This window comes from Thamnophis sirtalis, unplaced genomic scaffold (genome assembly GCF_051295495.1).
Source record: "Thamnophis sirtalis isolate CommonGarterSnake01/CBP01778 unplaced genomic scaffold, rThaSir2_p1.2 scaffold_9, whole genome shotgun sequence".
Lineage (NCBI taxonomy): Eukaryota > Metazoa > Chordata > Lepidosauria > Squamata > Natricidae > Thamnophis > Thamnophis sirtalis.
In genome coordinates this window covers 33,902,909-33,920,941 of record NW_028261389.1, presented here as the reverse complement: position 1 = coordinate 33,920,941, position 18,033 = coordinate 33,902,909, and the positions used below count along the sequence as shown (strand labels likewise).

The window sequence follows — 18,033 nt, the reverse complement described above, 5'->3', positions numbered from 1 at the left end:
GTCAGAAGGTTGCAAAAGGTAATAACATGACCCCAGGACACTGCAACCATCATAAATATGAACCAGTTGCCAAGCATCCGAATCAGTGGTGAAATTCAATTTTTTTTAAACTACCAGTTCTGTGGGCGTGGCTTGGTGGGCGTGGCAGGGGAAGGATATTGCAAAATCCCTATTCTCACCCCACTCTGGGGCCAGCCAGAGGTGGTATTTGCCAGTTTTCCAAACTACTTAAAATGTATGCCACCGGATCTCTGTCAGAACCTGCTGAATTTCATCCCTGATCTGAATGTTTATCATGTGTCCATTGGGCTGCTGCAATGGTCGTAAGTGTGAAAAACAGTCATAAATCATTTTTCAGTGCCATTGTAACTTTGAACAGTCACTAAATGACTGTCAAGAACTACTTGGTTAGCTCACAAGCTTGGAATGGCTAGCTTAGTTCAATATTCTTTTTCTGATAAAAGTCCGCAGCGTATATGAGCATGGCACCCGTTACTTGCTGTTTTCTAACAGGATACTGTTATATGATTATGGCAATGCCTTTTAGCCATTCCAGTTGATCATCCTCAAAGCAGATGATTCTATTGCTCCATCTATCTAAAATAAATGTACTTGGATAATGACTCTGATGTCTAAAATGTTGAGAAAAGAAGTACATTTTTAAAAATCCTCTACGCATATGATTTGTAAATTTCTATCCTATTCTGCTCTGTAGCGGAAAGTCTTTGCTTAGCTTTTCCTACTCATACAAGTGTTCCACCTCTTTTCTAGTCATTTTAACTGTTCTTTTGTGCATTTTTTTTCTCAGCTGGATGATTGCAACTGTTATTTTCCAGCTGGATTGTTTTCCAGCTGAGTGATTTCAACTGTTCACAACATTATTCATTCTCTCTCTCTCTCTCTCTCTCTCTCTCTCTCTCTCTCTCTCTCTCTCTCTCTCTCTCTCTCTCTCTCTCTCTCTCACACACACACACACACACACACACACACACACACATGGACACACACGGACACACACGCACACGGACACACACGCACACGGACACACACGGACACACACACACACAGTTTGTGTCACCTATTCACCAAGAAATTTTGGAGTATCCTTATTTGAATATTCTTAATAATTGGTCCACAAATTGGCTGTTTCATTGTTCTTCCTTGAATTGTAGTCATTTATGAATAACTAAAACAGCAGAGATTCCAGTACAGATTGCTGAGGGATTTTAAATGTTTCTCATACTGTATAAAACTGCTTCCTTGATAGTTCTAAATACAACTTTTATTGTACAATTCTCTATTACATTCACATAATTTTATAAGCCCAAGATATATTCATCTCTTTGTAAGCTTTTGTGGGGTTGTTGTTGGGTTTTTTTTGGTCATTTTTGCCATCTTCTTTCTACGAATAGAAGAAAATATATGCAGCTGAGGGCTGAACTGCAGAGTCCTTGGTGCTCTCTGAGCTTGCAGATCAGTGGTGGGTTTCAAAAATTGTTCGAACCTACTCTGTGGGTGTGGCCTCATTTGTGGGAGTGGCTTGCTGCCCATGTGACCGGATGGGAGTTGCTTGCCGCCCATGTGACTGGATATGAAGATGCCGACAACACTTGTCAGAACCACCTTAAATTACCTCAAACACAGCACTGGCATGCATAAGAATAAGAAACTTGTTTTTTTAAAGGCATCTTTGGTTTGCGTTAAAACAACTTCAACACACGCAATGTTCTGAAACGCAAACGCAGTAGTCATCCTTATCTTTCACAGAGGCACTGAGTTTTATAAATATGAGCATAATAGTGTAGAATAATCATATACAATGCAGATGTTTTGCAACCCAACTAGAGGATATCATCAGTTGTAGGGAGTATGGAGTTTTCTATAGGCATGCTTACCTGTTATAAATAACCTGGAAAATAACATGTTAATTTTCTGATTTGGGCAACTTTTGAATGTACATCTATAGCACCTTTGGTCAGGCAGATAGTATTAAGATTTAATTACATACTAAAAAAATCAGCTATCTCTGGAAACAATTATATAATACAGATATGGAATGGAATGTTTAATAAAAACAGTTTTCTCATGTAAATGGTTTTATGGGGAAATCCAACATTAAAAATTGGGAAAAATTGTAATATGGAAAATTTGGATGAAGACAGGGATATTGACATTGGACCAATTGATTGATACCGAGGATGAATTGTTAACATACGTTATGCTGAGAGACTTTATCATCTATGAGATGTAACTCAGTGGTAACATTTACAGCAACAATATTTCTTGGCAATATTACAGAATACTGAACAACAGAACTGGAAGGGACCTTGGAGATCTTCTAGTCCAAACCACTGATAGCATATCACCACTAGTCCTTATTTTCATTAAACTTGTTGTTGTTAGTCTCAAAGTCGTGTCCAACTCATCATGATCTCATGGACAATGTTCCTCCAGGCCTTTCTGTCTTCTATCATTCCCCAGAGTCCATTTAAGCTCACACCGACTGTGACTCCATCCAGCCACCTCATTCTCTGTCGTCCCCTTCCTTTTTTGCCCTCAATCTTTCTCAGCATTAGGCTCTTCTCCAGTGATTTCTTCCTTCTCATTAGGTGCCCAAAGTACTTGAGTTTCATCTTCAGGATCTGGCCTTCTAAAGAGCAGTCAGGGTTGATCTCCTCTAGGACTGACTGGTTTGATCCCCTTGCAGTTCAAGGGACTTGCAGGAGTCTTCTCCAGCACCACAGTTCAAAGTTCATTAAACTAGACATATCCAATTCCAGTAACCATTTTATATGTTTTAGTTTGCAGTCCCCTAAACATTGCTTGGACCAGCAATATTTTCAGCTGAGATACTAGAACAACTAGTTAACTCTTTTAAGACTAAAAAAGAAACCCATTATTTTTTAGAGATATTTATTACCTATTTGATATGCAAAAATTAATTGATGAGTAGAATAAAGGTTCCTATATTGCCTAGGCAATGGAAGTGTGTCTTAACTTCTATTGCAAGAGTGTCGCTGGATCTCAAATTACAATTTTTACAACAAAAATAGAATTTATTGGACTCCATTATGCCTGTATAGAAAAGGATTGTTTAAGACAACATTTTGTCAGAGATGTAAAAAGGATAATACTTCCTTAAAACATATTCTTACAATGTCCTATACTTACTATATTTTGCAAGAAAGCATAGGAATATATAAATATATAAAGGGGGTGCAATGGCTCAGCGGTTAAAAATGGTGAGCTTGCCAGCTGGAAAGCTGACAGTCTCGGTTCAAGTCCTGCCAATCTAGCAGTACCAAAGCATTCAAATGCAAGTAGATAAATAGGTACCACTTCAGTGGGAAGGTAATGCTTCCCAATCATGCTGGCCACATGACCACAGAAGTGTCTTTGGACAATGCTGGCTTCCTTGGCTAAGAAATGAAGATGAGTGGGGCACAACTAGTCAGTAGAAATCTTTAAATGTGACTATGATGAAACCTAAAATTTTCAGAAGATAGCAATCTCTTGCATTACATACTTAGTACATGGAATTTAACAACTGGGGAATGTAAATGGATTCTCCATGCCCTTACTATAGCTAAAAGACTGATATTGAAACATTGGAAAAATATACTTATGGCCCCATTTACTCAATGGACTGAAGACTTGATTTCACTTGCTTTTTTTGAGCAGATTGCCTATAGCCATGATGACGAACAAACTTATGCCATGTGTGCCACAAGTGGCACACAGAGCCATCTCTCCGGGCACGTGAGCCCTCGCCTGTTCTTCTTCCAGGCCAGCTGGTCTTCATGTGCGCAGGAGTGCAGGAAACCAGAAGAGCAGCTGCCCAGTGTGCATGTGCATGCTGAGAAGATGATCTTCCGGTTTCCGGCGCACGCATACTGGTCTTCTGGTTTCTGGTGCACATGCGCGTGTGAAGACCAGTTGGTGAAAAAGGCTCACTAATACTGGCCTATAGACATAGACTTTATGTGGATAAGTAGAATGGAATTTGGGATTCATTTATATAAAACAGAGTTGGTTCAAAAAGTATGATAGTTGTACAGTATAAGTGTGCGTTTCATTATATACAGTAATTATACTGTATATAGAATTGTAACTGTTCATTGTGGCAAATATTCATCTTAATCATAGAAATGCTCCCCAACAGTTATTTTTCTCTCATCTTAACATATCTTTTTAAACATTACTTCAAGTTCTAAAATAATCATTTTGGAATAACAATAATTTACATTTGTCATATTAACACCCAAACGTTTTCCCTTCTCTGGGCTAAAGAATTCATTCAAAAAAGATCCATTTAAAGCAGATACACCCGAAACATATTATTTTTCAAGGAAAATCCATTGTAAATGCTAATTAATTTGATGAAACAGTGGTACAAAACTTCATTGTTTTTTTTAAAGTATGTATAATTAAATGGTAAACTTTATTTTTTTTTAAAAAAAGGAGGACAAATTAAGCCCCAAACCATGCACCAAAAATTCTTTCAACTGGAGAGCTGCTGCCAATTTGCATTCTATAATTTAGGTTATAAGTGAAATTTGCATTTAAATAATATGAGCATGACTTCAGGAAGACAAGTTACTCATATTATTTATGTCAGAAAGTTTAAGGCAAGTTAACAACCATAAGGAAAAAAAAAACTCAAGCAGATGTTGAGACCACTCTGGTTTTCGGTGCACTCACCCATTTCTTATGCTAAGGTACTTAAATCTTCTAATGCTGTCTTTGAAAAATACAGTAATATACAAGCATCCAGCATCTCAATCTTATGTTGCATCACTCACCCAAGAAATGGAAAGTACACCAGAATTCTGCAAAGCTGTGCAGTACAAATCAGTGTGCAAGAATCAAGCATCCAGTGCCATAAATCAGAACTACTTGGATAATTAGCAAAGCAAAGATCCATTTGATCCAGCTTTCTGTTTATAATTGTAATGAGACAGCAGCTTTGATGTTTACAAGCAGGACATAACAAGCCTTCTGATCTTTGTACCCAAGAGTCATCCTTTTTCTCAACTAAAAATTTCATTTATTTTTGCCTGATCTAGCTTTTCCAGCTTGAAGCTGGAGTGAAATGTTTTGTGCTTCCCTAAATCCATATATCTGCTATCTAGGATGATGCTCTTATTTCTATTATAGGCACTGCAATATGCAACAGAAAGTCTATCAGCCACAAGCATACTTCAAGTGATTGTATAACCTCATATTTTGTTTCTTTTAATAATATTTGACAGATAAATTATTAATCGTTTCAACTAATTTATACTTATGATAGAAGCAATTATACCCTTAGAAATGTAAAAACTTTTTTTTAAAGGGATACGTAATAGCAATTCTGAAATCCATATTTAGTTAAGTAATTGCATAATTATGCAGATGCTGACAAGCCTTAGCAAAAGACACTGGGTATTTCTTGGCTTGAAATTCATGCACCTGTGTAATATTCTGTTGTTCTGCTTCAATAGCATTAAGAATATGAATTGTTGATTCCAATTCCAAGAAGCATGGCCAAGAGAGTGTTGGTCCTCAGAATCCCATTAAAGAATAAAGCAAAGAGATATATTCATTTTCCAAGGGTCTTCTTGGTCTCACCCTCTGAACCAAATCTGGAAGATCAGCTTTTGGTAGAGTTGAACTATTGACTCCACACCTGAATTACTTGAAATTGGTCATGATCCCAGTGAACCTGAGTCTGGATAACCTCAAAAAACTTCATTATCTAACAAAACTCTTGCCAGTGGAGGCATGGCATTTCTTCATATTCTTTAACATATGTTAGGTATTGAGGAAAGAGGAATTTATATTGAGATTCTAACATCCTTCATTATTAGAAGAGAGAGAAATGAATATCTTCAATCATACTAAGTGCACACATAACCACCCCAAAACTTCAGAGTATATTTTTAATTTATTTGTGCTAAAATTGAGATTTCATTTAAAAAAATTGCACAAACCAAAGATGTATCAAACATGCAACATAATTATAGGCATTAGAAACCAGAAATGATTGTACATCATGTGGCAAAAATAGGAAGGGGATATGTATGAAAAACTAGCAGAAGATGGTGTTTCTTATATAAAACGTTAACAGTAATAACTTTATTTCCCATGATCAACCTTCCAAGCCTGGCACCATCTTCCCATTGTGCTGAGAATATTTGCTACACACCCAGAAAACATTAGGTTGGTGTTTTTTTTGACATATTCAGGTCAGATTGAAAACCTGTCTGGATTTCTGGAATGCTGTTAGTTTAGTAGACATACTGATTCAAAAGTAGCCTATTTACATATTGTCATTTCCCAATAATGAAAATATCATCAGCAACACAGGAACTGTCTTTTTCAGCTTTCTCTCCTGCTCTTTATCATCTGGGAGACACCAGGGGGCCTCAGCAAGAAACATTTTTTGACTTGGCATCTCTTACCCTGCCAAGTTATCAATACTTTGGGTGATTTGCCTTTTTAGGTCAGTTGTCAAGAATTTTCTTTTGGAACAGGCTTTTTTCAATGGGATATAGCTTTATTTTGATAGCATACTTTGTTGCTCTTTATTGTGATGACACTGACATCATTTCCCCCCCCCCTTTTTTATGAGAGGAGGATCAGAGAGTATGCTATAAATCACCAAATAAATAAATTTGTTGGCTGGGATATAGGAATATTTGCCTTATTGAGACCTTATTCTGCATGTTATGCCATTCATTTATTGGCTGTGATATCTGCAGGTATGATTTAATGTGGGACCTTTGGACAGATGTCAAAAACCCACCACTTATCCAGTATTTTTTTTTTAAAAAAAATCACTTTTGAAGGGCTCAATAGAGTTCCAAAGAAATAATTTTCAATTTTCCATTCATTTATTTCTGCCCTTCCAAATGTAACTAGGGGAGACATAGCTACATTTTTTTTAGTGTTGAGTCCTAGTGACTGCCTGGGCAAATCCTTACACTGCATCATGTTAAAAAGTTCTCTCTCAGGAACAAGAATATGTTCCCTTGTCTAGGGTGAAGACACCTCCCTTATAAATATATAAAAAGGTTATACTTTATTCCTCTGCCATCTATACATTCCCATAGTATCCAGTGTCCATCTTTCCCAAGACTGCTACACTTGGAGATGGTAACTATTGTCATGTTTGTAGCAAGTCCTGTTACAGACCAAGTTGAACTATTGAACATAAAATGACTATTTTAAGTTTGAAGGGCCCTGGTTTAGGACTATGAATTGCCCAGTCAATTGCTGTTGTCAACAGCCATCTGTCATGGGCATCTCATGAGATGAATGAGGATATCTGCATATTGATGTCATCAGGTGTCATGATGCAGGGCTGTCAAACTTGTGGCTTGCAAGCCAGATGCATCATGCGCTGGCCACGCCCACCCTGTTTAGCAAAGGGGGGAAAAGTCCCAATATGTCACATGATGTCACCATGATGATGCAAGTTTGACACCCCTGTCATGATGCAAGAAAGTAGTTGCGTGTTTATGTCATTATGGTTTGTTACAGATCTTACCATCACTGATAATAACATGAACCAAGGGGAAAATAACTTACTAGAATAGAGTTTAGTTTGGCTGTATTTTAAGGTCTGGGTTAATAAGAACTGACAGAAAAGAGATAACCTGGATTTATTTGAATTAATATTTGCTCTTCCCACAATTCAATAATTGGTCTGTTCATTTGTTCTGGTGCAATAAAAAACTATTTCTTATGGCTCACTTAGTGCAGTTTAAAAATATTGTTCTTTGTAGAAGGCACTTTATTCTTCCTATTCTGTAAGGAGAAAAATCATTTCAAGAAATGTAAATATGTGCCTTGTGAAATAAATGGCAAATACAAAAGAATTTTATGAATATATGTTCATTAAAAATTTAAAAAAAGAAATGCTGAATGAATCTCAAAAGCAAGCCCTCTTAGTTTTCTTGTTTTCACTTTCATTGCTTTCCATGGCACTGGTGAATATTTTTCTAGAATTCCTTCCAGCTTTTTTAATTGGTCACTTTTTTCAACAGCCAAACTTCATTGCGCCGCCCATAGGGTTTCATGGGGGGATCGTAACCACTGCAAAAATAGAAGTCTTTGTGGAAAGATGCCTCATTTCCTAAAGCAGAAGTTAGCTTGGCTGCATTATTCACATAGTCTATTTCTTTTGCATAGCCTCCAAACAGCCTATGAGGGGGGAAAAGAACAACAACAATTAAAAAAAGCCCACAGTTCAAATCATGTGTGAATGAATTCCAGACAGATGAATCGGAAAATGAATGCATCAGGGATGACAGTATTTGTATTTGACAGGAAAAAAGTGAATGATTGAAAGTTAAATGTCAGTGATGGCTAACCGTTTTGTTGTCGCGTGTCGAAAGAGTGCACATGCACTTGCATCCATAGTGCAATGCACATGTGATCCCCCGCTCCCATGCATGAACACATGCATTCCCCCCACATTCCCCCCGCGCATGTGCAGGTGACCCCCACTGAGCCCCATTTTGGGCCTAGTAGGCCTCCTTGCAGCCTCATGGGATCAAACATGGGCCATGAGGGATGCACCACACCCCTACTTCCTGTGCATGCATGCACAACCTCTTTCTCCCCCTGTGCATGCGCATGCATGTCCCGCATGCGCCCCATGCATCTGTGGCAGGGACATGAAAATCAGCTGGCCGGTGGGAGGAATGCGCATGCGTGTTGGAACTGAGCTGGGGCAACGGCTTGTGTGCCTGCAGAGAGAGCGCTGCATGCCACCTGTGCCATAGGTTCGCCATCATGGTTATATGTAAATAGTAAAAAAATAGAGCAAGCAGATTAATTTGTGTGCTTCAGTAAATTTTAGTACTTTAGTAACTCATCCATTCTCAAGATCTTTGTCTGGATTGTTTCACAGTTATTCCATTTTACTTCTTCGCTCTATAGCATCTGAAATAGTCCAAGTTCAAGATCCAATTTGATACATCTAATACAGGGTCTTAATTTTGTTGAATTGTCAGCGTATATAATACCTTACAGAATTATATTAGCAAAATAAAATTGTAAAATGGAACTTCTTGCTTCAATTAACTTAAAAGCTAACGATTCAATACAGTAGTTATAATTCCCATTTGACCCTTGCATCCATAAGAATCATGCCTTGACACACAGATATTGCCCTTGAAATATATGGAAGCTATTGTGAAATTAAAGCTATATTTTTGGGTTGTGCTAATAGAAAAATGCTTTGTACCACTGCATGATGAAATAAGCACTCAAAATAACTCACTGATCCAAACTTAACTATGATTATAATCTGCTGAATATTAAAAATTAACAAAGATAATAAAATCCAAAGTATTCTTAGGAAATCTTGGGTCTCCCCAGTTGTTCAATCCTCATAGTCTCTGTAGCCAAGGTCAACAGCTTTGTTAGAGAGGCTGATGAGATTTCAGGTGGAATATATCTGGGAAGTACCAACTTAAGGAAAGTGAATGGCAGCCATGGACAAATCTATGAGTCCTTCACTCAAACTTGTTTAAAGAAACTTACGTAGAATAAACAACCATTTCTTCCCTTTTCTCAACCCGGATGCTCTCATCACTCGGTGAAGGGGGGTTGTCTTGGAACTGGCTTGGAATCCGTAGCAGGACTTTCACCTTCTGCTGCAATGATCCGTCCTCTGCAGGATAGACTGTGCTACACACTGGGGCCATCATGCCCATGCCAGCTCCTGAGAGTCAATGAATAATTGGTTCTTCATTGAGAAACAAAATTATGTTCACCTACACATAGGTTTTTCAGTGTTGCAAATATACAGCTAAACAACTGTGTTATAAAGAACCTCACCTTGATTATTGCTTCCTCCAACATATTTAAGAAGCTTCGGCACTGCTTCATGTAAAGCCTCGTCAAAGGGCTTTCCGGAGAGTTCAACACTGGCAAACATCCCACCTTCATATGTCCTTTCCTCATAGGCTACATCATCCTAGTATCCCAAGAGATTTTTGAAAAAAAAAGACTAATTGATGCATTGCTATAAATATTCATACAAAAAGTGGAACTCGTTGCAAGAAGTAATGCTGGTATAGAGGTTGGCTACTTATCTAAGAACTAGGAAGCTCTTTAAGAGAGATAATGAATTATCTATACCTAGGTTTTCTATTCAAAGAGAAGTTTTGAAAAATAAATCCCATTAATTCCATTACCCAATTCTAACCATAACACCATTCTACATGTGATGTTGTACAATTATTGAATAGTCAGAGAGGCAATAATAAGCCGAACTCTGTTCTAGCCTAATTCCCACTCCTGCCCAAGGGTTGGCCACCAACTGTCCAATGGGCGATATAAAGTGCTATAATGATTGCAGTATAAATATTTATACAACCTAAACATAAGAAAATTAAAGAGCATGGATGCCATAAATAAATAAATGCTTATGTTAAGCACACAGATAAACTTCTTGACAACAGAGTATCCACCAAGAAGTAGAGAACTTGCTTCAATCATGCGACGACTGAATTCATGAAATAAGTGTTTGAAACCATGTATATGCAGTGATACTCAGAGGTTTTGCAAACTATATCTTCTGTTTAAAAAGAAAATCTGCAGCAGTCTATATTACAAGCCAATGAGATACGGGCTGGCTTAGTTGTCCCAATATACTTAATGGGGTGGTGGGAGTAAATGGGGCAGATGTGGAACTGTGTAGCTGAGATAAGGCCATGGCTGGCAGGCTGGCATGCAGAAAAAGAATGGCCCCATTTGCTGCATATTTGATTGAGTTTCCTTATTTGCGTATGTATGTACAGATCTCTTTTATAAAGCGTTTTATTATTTCAATTACTCTTTTTATTCACTCTGATATTGTCTGTGAAATAAAGTGCTTGAAATCTCAATGAGACCATTTGGCTGCCCTCTTCCACATAGCTCGGCAAAGGTTGCTGATATGGTAGGAGATATGCCAGGAGAATAACTTTCCAGGTGCCTGGGCACCCCACACTCATTCAGTGCAAGTCGTAGCTTCCCTTCTCCCAATTCAACCAGGCAGGCAATACCAAAACCTCAAATGCTTTAAATGAAAGGGAAATTGTGTCTAAGTTCGCCCCAGCCCCACTCCATCTTTTCTCCTGTTTGAAAAACCTTTGCCTCCTTAAATCCTTAAATAAAATGCATGCACATATTTAAGTTGGCTGTGAAAAGACTGCTCAGCACTGATGTAGCTTGCCTCCTGAAGCATAGTCATGCTGATCTTGGCACAATATTGGGAGAAGCAGGGCTGGAAAGAGGTATTTTAAGCCAGAATCATCACTGGGATCACCCCACACCCTTCTTGTTCCCACAAGTTGGCATACAACTCCATGCAATTAGAGTAGATTTTCAATATACACATAGAACTCCTGTTCTATTTCATTCTCATCTATTTTGCAGGTCTGAGCACTACATAAACTTTCCTAAATTCCTTAGGGAAAGGTGGGATACAAATGTGGCAACTATATGATAGATTTGGAACACACACATTCATGCTGAGTAGCAGGAGAAAACACTACCAGCTGTGAAATGGCTAGTAATTTGCCTTCTATGCTTTTCATAGAAAGAAAATGTAAGATTTGACTAGCGTCTATGCTGTTGGTTTTCTATATCACAGTGCAAGCATTGGGCTGTGGATGTGTTATTCCTCAGTGTGCAATTTTCATACAAGAAAGAAAATGTTCACATTATTAGATAGAATAGTTACAGCCATAAGCCTACAGCTGGGAGCTATAAAGGATTTAAGATATGTGGCTTGCTATGTCATGTAAAATACTTCCAAATATCGCAAGGTTTCTCTGCAGATATTTTTGCATCATCCATTTTGCACCTGGTAGAAATTGTGTCTGGAGCCATAAAGGCCAGGACGAAGAGAATAATTAAGATTAGATTAACAGAGTTGGAAAGGTCATCTAGTCCAACCCCCTGCCCAAGCAGGAGACTCTACACCATTTCTGACAAATGGCAGTGTAATTCTCTTCTTCAAAGCCTCCAGTGATGAAGCTCCCACAACTTCTGAAGGCAAGCGGTTCCATTGGTTGATTGTTCTGTCAGAAAATTTCTCCTGATTTCTAGGTTGAATCTCTCCTTGGTCAGTTTCCATCCATTATTCCTTGTCTGGCCTTCAGGTGCTTTGGCAAATAGCTTGACCCCTTCCTCTCTGTGGCAGCCCCTCAAATACTGGAACATTGTTATCATGTCTCCCCTGGTCCTTCTCTTCACTAGATTAGCCATGCCCAGTTCCTGTAACCGTTTTCATGTTTTAGTCTCCAGTCCCCTAATCATCCTGGTTGTTCTTCTTTGCACTTTTTTTTCTGATCTCAACATCTGTTTTATAGTATAGTGATCAAAACTGGATGCAGTATTCTAAGTATGGTCTTAGTACGGCTTTATAGAGTGCTATTAGTACCTCACTTGATCTTGATTGAATTCCTCTTAGGATTCAATCAAATTTAGAATTGAGCTTTACAGGAGTTGGGCTGAAAAAACCTATCTGGAGTTCTCATTCAGCTACTGTTAAAAGATCAGATGGAAGCCATAGGCAGGAAAGCTTTCCTCAGTTTTGAATGGTGTACCTGTAATGGTCTTTCTTGACCAATGATCAATTCTGACATCCTATTTAGAGCACCATAACTCACTTAACAAGAACCTGCTTTTGAAGACTGTCCCAAAATTCAATTACTGTGTACAGAACATACTCACATACTAATATAGAGAATTCATGGCTACTGTTATAATAGTACAGCACTGGTTGCTGGTTTGTTCCAAACACAATTGAAGTTGCTGGTTATAACCTAATCAGATTGCAATCTGATTATCTTCACACGTATCTATTCCAAATAGAATCTAATAGCTGGTTTGTCCAAGGATGGATGTTTAAAGCATAGACACACACTGTCCTGTGTGGTATGACAAATAGCAGGTTGGAACCAACATATTGTGTTGGCCTTTCTTTATGGAATAGTTTCTCCCAGATGAGAATCCCCCCTTGTTAAAGATTCAATCTGGGTTGGTCACTGGGACCAGAGGTTTAGTCTTTTCGTGCTGGAGCCCATCCTCAGAGAATTTCTCTCTCACCAGAATGTGTGCTTTGAGCTATTATATATATATTTTATGTAAGCCGCCCTGAGTCCCCTCAGGGAAAAGGGCGGCCTATAAATGTTAATAAAATCTAAATAAAATCTAAATCTATATAGCATTTATATGGCGCCTGATTGTGTGGCCTTTTAATTGATTGGGCTGTTGATGGTCCACTATTAAGTTGTTGGCTGTTGTTTCCTTCTGTTGCCAAGTCTTCAGCTCCTAAGTACCTGATAAGCTGCTGGTAAATCAGCACTCCTGTTGATTGACAAGGGGCCCCATTTCCCAGTCTTGTTAAATTTGATTTGGTCCTTTGGGGACTGAGATTAGTATGTTATCCTGGAATGAGAAGATTGCTCCTTTCAAAACTTCTGGATTGTATCAGATTTGAGTTTGACTGAATTAAAGAGTAGAACAACTTCTCCTTAATGGGCAGCAATTGCAAATATTACCCATTCTAGCAGTCGCTCAGTTATTGTAGAATAGAATAGAATAGAATAGAATAACAGAATTGGAAGGGATCTTGAAGGTCTTCTAATCCAACCCCCTACACCACTTCAGACAAATGGCTATCCAACATCTTCTTAAAAACTTCCAGTGTTGGAGCATACACAACTTTTGGAGGCGAATTGTTCCACTGATTAATTGTTCTGTCAGGAAATTTCTCCTCAGTTCTAAGTTGCTTCTCTGCTTGATTAGTTTCCACCCATTGCTTCTTGTTCTACCCTCAAGTGCTTTGGAGAATAGCTTGACTCCCTCTTCTTTGTGGCAGCCCCTGAGATATTGGAACACTGCTATCATGTCTCCCCTAGTCCTTCTTTTCATTAAACTAGACATACCCAGTCCCTGCAACCGTTCTTCATATGTTTTAGTCTCCAGTCCCCTAATTATCTTTGTTGCTCTTCTCTGCATTCTTTCTAGAGTCTCCACATCTTTTCTACATCGTGGCGACCAAAACTAGATGCAGTATTCCAAGTGTGGCCTTACCAAGGCATTATAAACTGGTATTAACACTTCACGTGATCTTGATTCTATCCCTTTGTTTATGCAGCCTAGAACTGTGTTGGCTTTTTTGGCAGCTGCTGCACACTGCTGGCTCATATTTAAATGGTTGTACACTAGGACTCCAAGATCCCTCTCACAGTTACTACTGTTGAGCAAGGTACCATCTATACTGAACTGGCTTTAAGAAGTCTGTTAAACTACTGCTTGCTTAATCGCTCTTGGTTAAGCCAAAATTGACTCGGTTTGCATTATGAAGCCCTCAAGATGGCCCTTTCTTCCTGTCCCTCCCTCTGGGAGGCTCCCACTTCCTTGTCCAGTCGAGTAGGCGACCAAGGCCATCCCTGTGGTCCTAGGCAGACCCCGCCTCTTTTCCTACCTTCTCCCCTCTGCTCAGAACCCGGCAGGGCCAAACCTCCGCGGTCCCAAAAAGGGAATTTCTGATCATTCCAAACATGCTGGAAGGGCTGTGGCGGATGATCCGCTCCGTAAGAAGCAGCGTTTCCCGGCCGATTGGCTTTCGCTCAGACAGAGAGGCAAAGGCTGTCGCGGCTCTCTGCTCCGCCCTCGGGCCCGGCGAGGGAAGGGCGAAGGACGAAGGCAAAGCGAGCACCAGCGGTTGGATAAGCCGGCGTGGACCAGAGCACGAACAGCGCCGACGCCCGTTTCCCTATTCCTGCGAAGAGGGTGGGGAGGGATGGGGGGGGGGTGCCAGGCAAAAGAGGAAAAAGATATTTTGGCAGGAATTTTTGTTGTTGTTGAGCGGAGAAAGAGAAGACAAACTTCACTCCCCTGCCGCCTTCAACAGTCCGAAGGGTAGAAATTAATACTAATTGTTTATTGTCAGTGCACAACATTAAAGTGCCCAGCAGAAATTAAAGGGACGGAAGCTTTTCCCACGAGTGGTAGAAGCTTCCTGAGTGAAGTAGAGCAGGAACAAGTTTTGAAAAAAGTTGCTTGCGAAACAGGAGCAGTTGGAAGAAGGCAATGCGGATAGCTACCAATTTACTTTGCTGCTCTCGTGTAATCAGATGTCGCAGGCAGGCCATTTTAATGTCGGTGGCCTTTTTCTGATCTTATTATCTACGTTTGTTCTTTGTGATGGCTTAACTCAAAGCATATCTTGTTCTGTCGCTTTTTTCCATTGCATGAAGTAGTAGATAAAATAATTAGTTTATATTGATTGAAATGTTCCCAGGCGATCCCTTCCATGCTGTTCCTCTTTGATACAAAGTAGTGGTTTTCTCTGGCAGGTAACTTAATACAAGGTCCATCTGCTAATCCTGACCCTTTAAATCAGGGGTCCCCAAATTTGGCAACTTTAAGACTTGTGGATTCCCAGAATTCCCCAGCCAGCTGACTGGAGAATTCTGGGAGTTGAAGTCCACAAGTCTTAAAGTTGCCAAGTTTGAAGACCTCTGCTTTAAATGTAGTTGAAAGGCATCATAGACAGGCAAACCTGTCTATGCTGTGATTCCAGTCTGAGTAGGAGCTGCAGATGCCAAGGGCTGAACATTATTACATGTTACTTGTGATATGTTATAATGGATGAAGTGGCAAGGAGGTAACTATAATCATTGTTTATTTAACTGAAACTACCAGAACACAGACCAGGAAACAAACTTGATATCAAGAATTTTTTCCTAAAGTCTATTCTTTTTCTCAACCAAAGGACAATAAAGAACTTTAAAATAAAATTTGAACAATTGGGGGGGGGGGGGAGATGTTTTGGAATTGCATTTATGTTACAATTTTCCAGGCCTTTTTGTACATGTCAGCTCTGTTATAGTTGTGTCTCTATTACTGTGTATATTAGTGCATTTTTTTTTTACTCTATCGGGCCTTTGTGTTGTAAATTAGATAACAGGATGACAGTTGTCACTCACTGAAAAAAACAGATTGTGATGAATAAAAAGTGGATGGAACAAATTTTCACAGCTATGCACTAAAATAAAGGCTAATGAAAGACTAATGTAAAACTCAACTACTTTGGCCACCTAATGAGAAGGAAGGACTCACTGGAGAAGAGCCTAATGCTGGGAAAGATTGCGGGCAAAAGACGAAGGGGACGACAGAGAATGAGATGGCTGGAAGGAGTCAGCAAAGCAGTAGGCGTGAGATTAAATGGACTCTGGGGATGGTATAGGACAGGAAGGACTGGAGGAGCCTTGTCCATGGAGTCGCGATTGGTCAGACACGACTTCGTGACTAACAACAACAAATGAAAGACAAAGGAGTAGAAGTGGCATGCTTTTAAAAAAAAATCTGGAAAGTTTCAGGTATATGTGGATTTCAGGTATTTTGGAGAGGGTTTATAGGCGGGAAAATATCACCTGTGAGGATTCAAAAGAGCTTCAATGTCTGTAGGGCAATACAGAACCACTTATTTTTGGAGTAAAAAGTTAAATATTCTAAAGAAATGTAATTTTCTGTAGAAAAGAAAAAAATGTCGGAATTAGTTGAACGTGCTCATCAGTTCTTGGCTAGCTCATGATTAGTCTCAAGCAACAAATAAAGCAGATGTGCAAAACTTAAGAGTTTCCATATGAATTGGTTTCCTTCCCATCTATATTCTGAATCAAATAGATTTAAATGCCCTACTGAAGATATCTCCAGAGAAAAGAATGAGCCGATTCCTTTTAAAGTTTTAAATATGCTTTATGCTTCTGATGATTGACTATAAAACAAATTCTTAAAACAGCAGCCGGTGGAGACACTTATTCACACGCTCCTGAAAGAGTCATGGGGAAATAGGTCGGTGCAGATCTATAGTGAAGTATCTTGATTCAATAAAGTTTTAATCATTCACACAAGTCTTAAAATAACTGAAGCATGTTGAAGGTGCCCATTTTGACTCCATGCATTGAATTTCTTAGCTAGCTGGATAGACGTTTTCACTTCTAGTTCACTTATGGCGTTGGCTGAATCTACTATAGTGCGATCACCACTTCCATATCTGGGCAAAAGTTTAGGGTAGGAAATTTGTGACAATTCTCTAAAATTAATATGATTAGCCAGACTTGCTTTTTTCAGAGCATACTTAGGGCAAGATTTGCTTTTATTATTATAGCTTTCTTCTGACCATTCTATTCTCCTAGCTGGATTTTGTTTAGGCAGATTTGTTTGGAGAGAAATAAATTGTTAAGGTTTTTTCCCCTTGTTTCTTTTATGATCCTCAACCCTCCCCCAAATCTTATCTATATTTTCATTTGTCTGGCATACATACCCCATTACTTTGCAAGTGTGTGACTATCTCAGTTTTTAGTTGCTTTAATTCCCAGAGACAGCCTGGATGCCCCTGCAAATTTTCTTGGCAAGGTTTTCCAGAGTGGTTTGCCTTTGGCTCCTTCCTAGGATGGAGTGTATGTGACTGGCCCAAATTTACCCAGCTGACTTTGTGCCTGAAGTGGCATTAGAATTCACAATCTCCCTGGTTTTAGCCCAGGTGTTGGCAACCTTAAACACTCAAAGAGCCAGAAAGGTCCTAACTGGAAGCCCCCCGTTCAATTCTGGAGCCGACTGGAAGTTCGGTTTCCCCATCATAGAGTCTCCTCCTAGCATGGCATCCTTTTTCCTCTACCTGTCCTAAACGAAAGTCCTATCAATTGTGGAGCTGACTGGAAAACCCACCCCTTGCCATAGAGTCTCCCCTGGTCCCTCCACCCCAACTGGAAGCTCCTCTCAAAATTGTGGTGCCGAATGGTGACAGGGAGCCGCAAGAAAGAGCCACATGCGGCTCCAGAGCCATGGGTTGCTGACCCCTGTTTTAGCCTGATGCATTAACCACTACACCAAACTGGCATTCAAAATAAAAATTTCTAAATGGAGGGAATTATGCACAAATAGTTCTGAGTTTGTCCGTTTGCTTTCAGACTGATTTATATATTTTATTTAGAAGACTATTCAACTCAGTTGGCCCGTTCCAGTGACCTGAAC

General features: G+C 39.3%; 1 protein-coding gene across 1 annotated transcript; it reads right to left on the bottom strand.

Moving 5' to 3' along the window:
• Nucleotides 1-7,629: 7,629 nt before the first annotated feature.
• HEBP1 (heme binding protein 1) lies at nt 7,630-14,640 on the bottom strand. The gene is made up of 4 exons (XM_014052246.2): nt 14,477-14,640; nt 9,832-9,970; nt 9,535-9,715; nt 7,630-8,187 (listed from the first exon to the last, which is right to left on the bottom strand). The coding sequence occupies exons 1-4, from the start codon at nt 14,552-14,554 to the stop codon at nt 8,007-8,009; spliced, it is 579 nt and encodes a 192-aa protein (XP_013907721.2). The 5' UTR covers nt 14,555-14,640; the 3' UTR covers nt 7,630-8,006.
• Between the last annotated feature and the right edge of the window lie 3,393 nt (nt 14,641-18,033).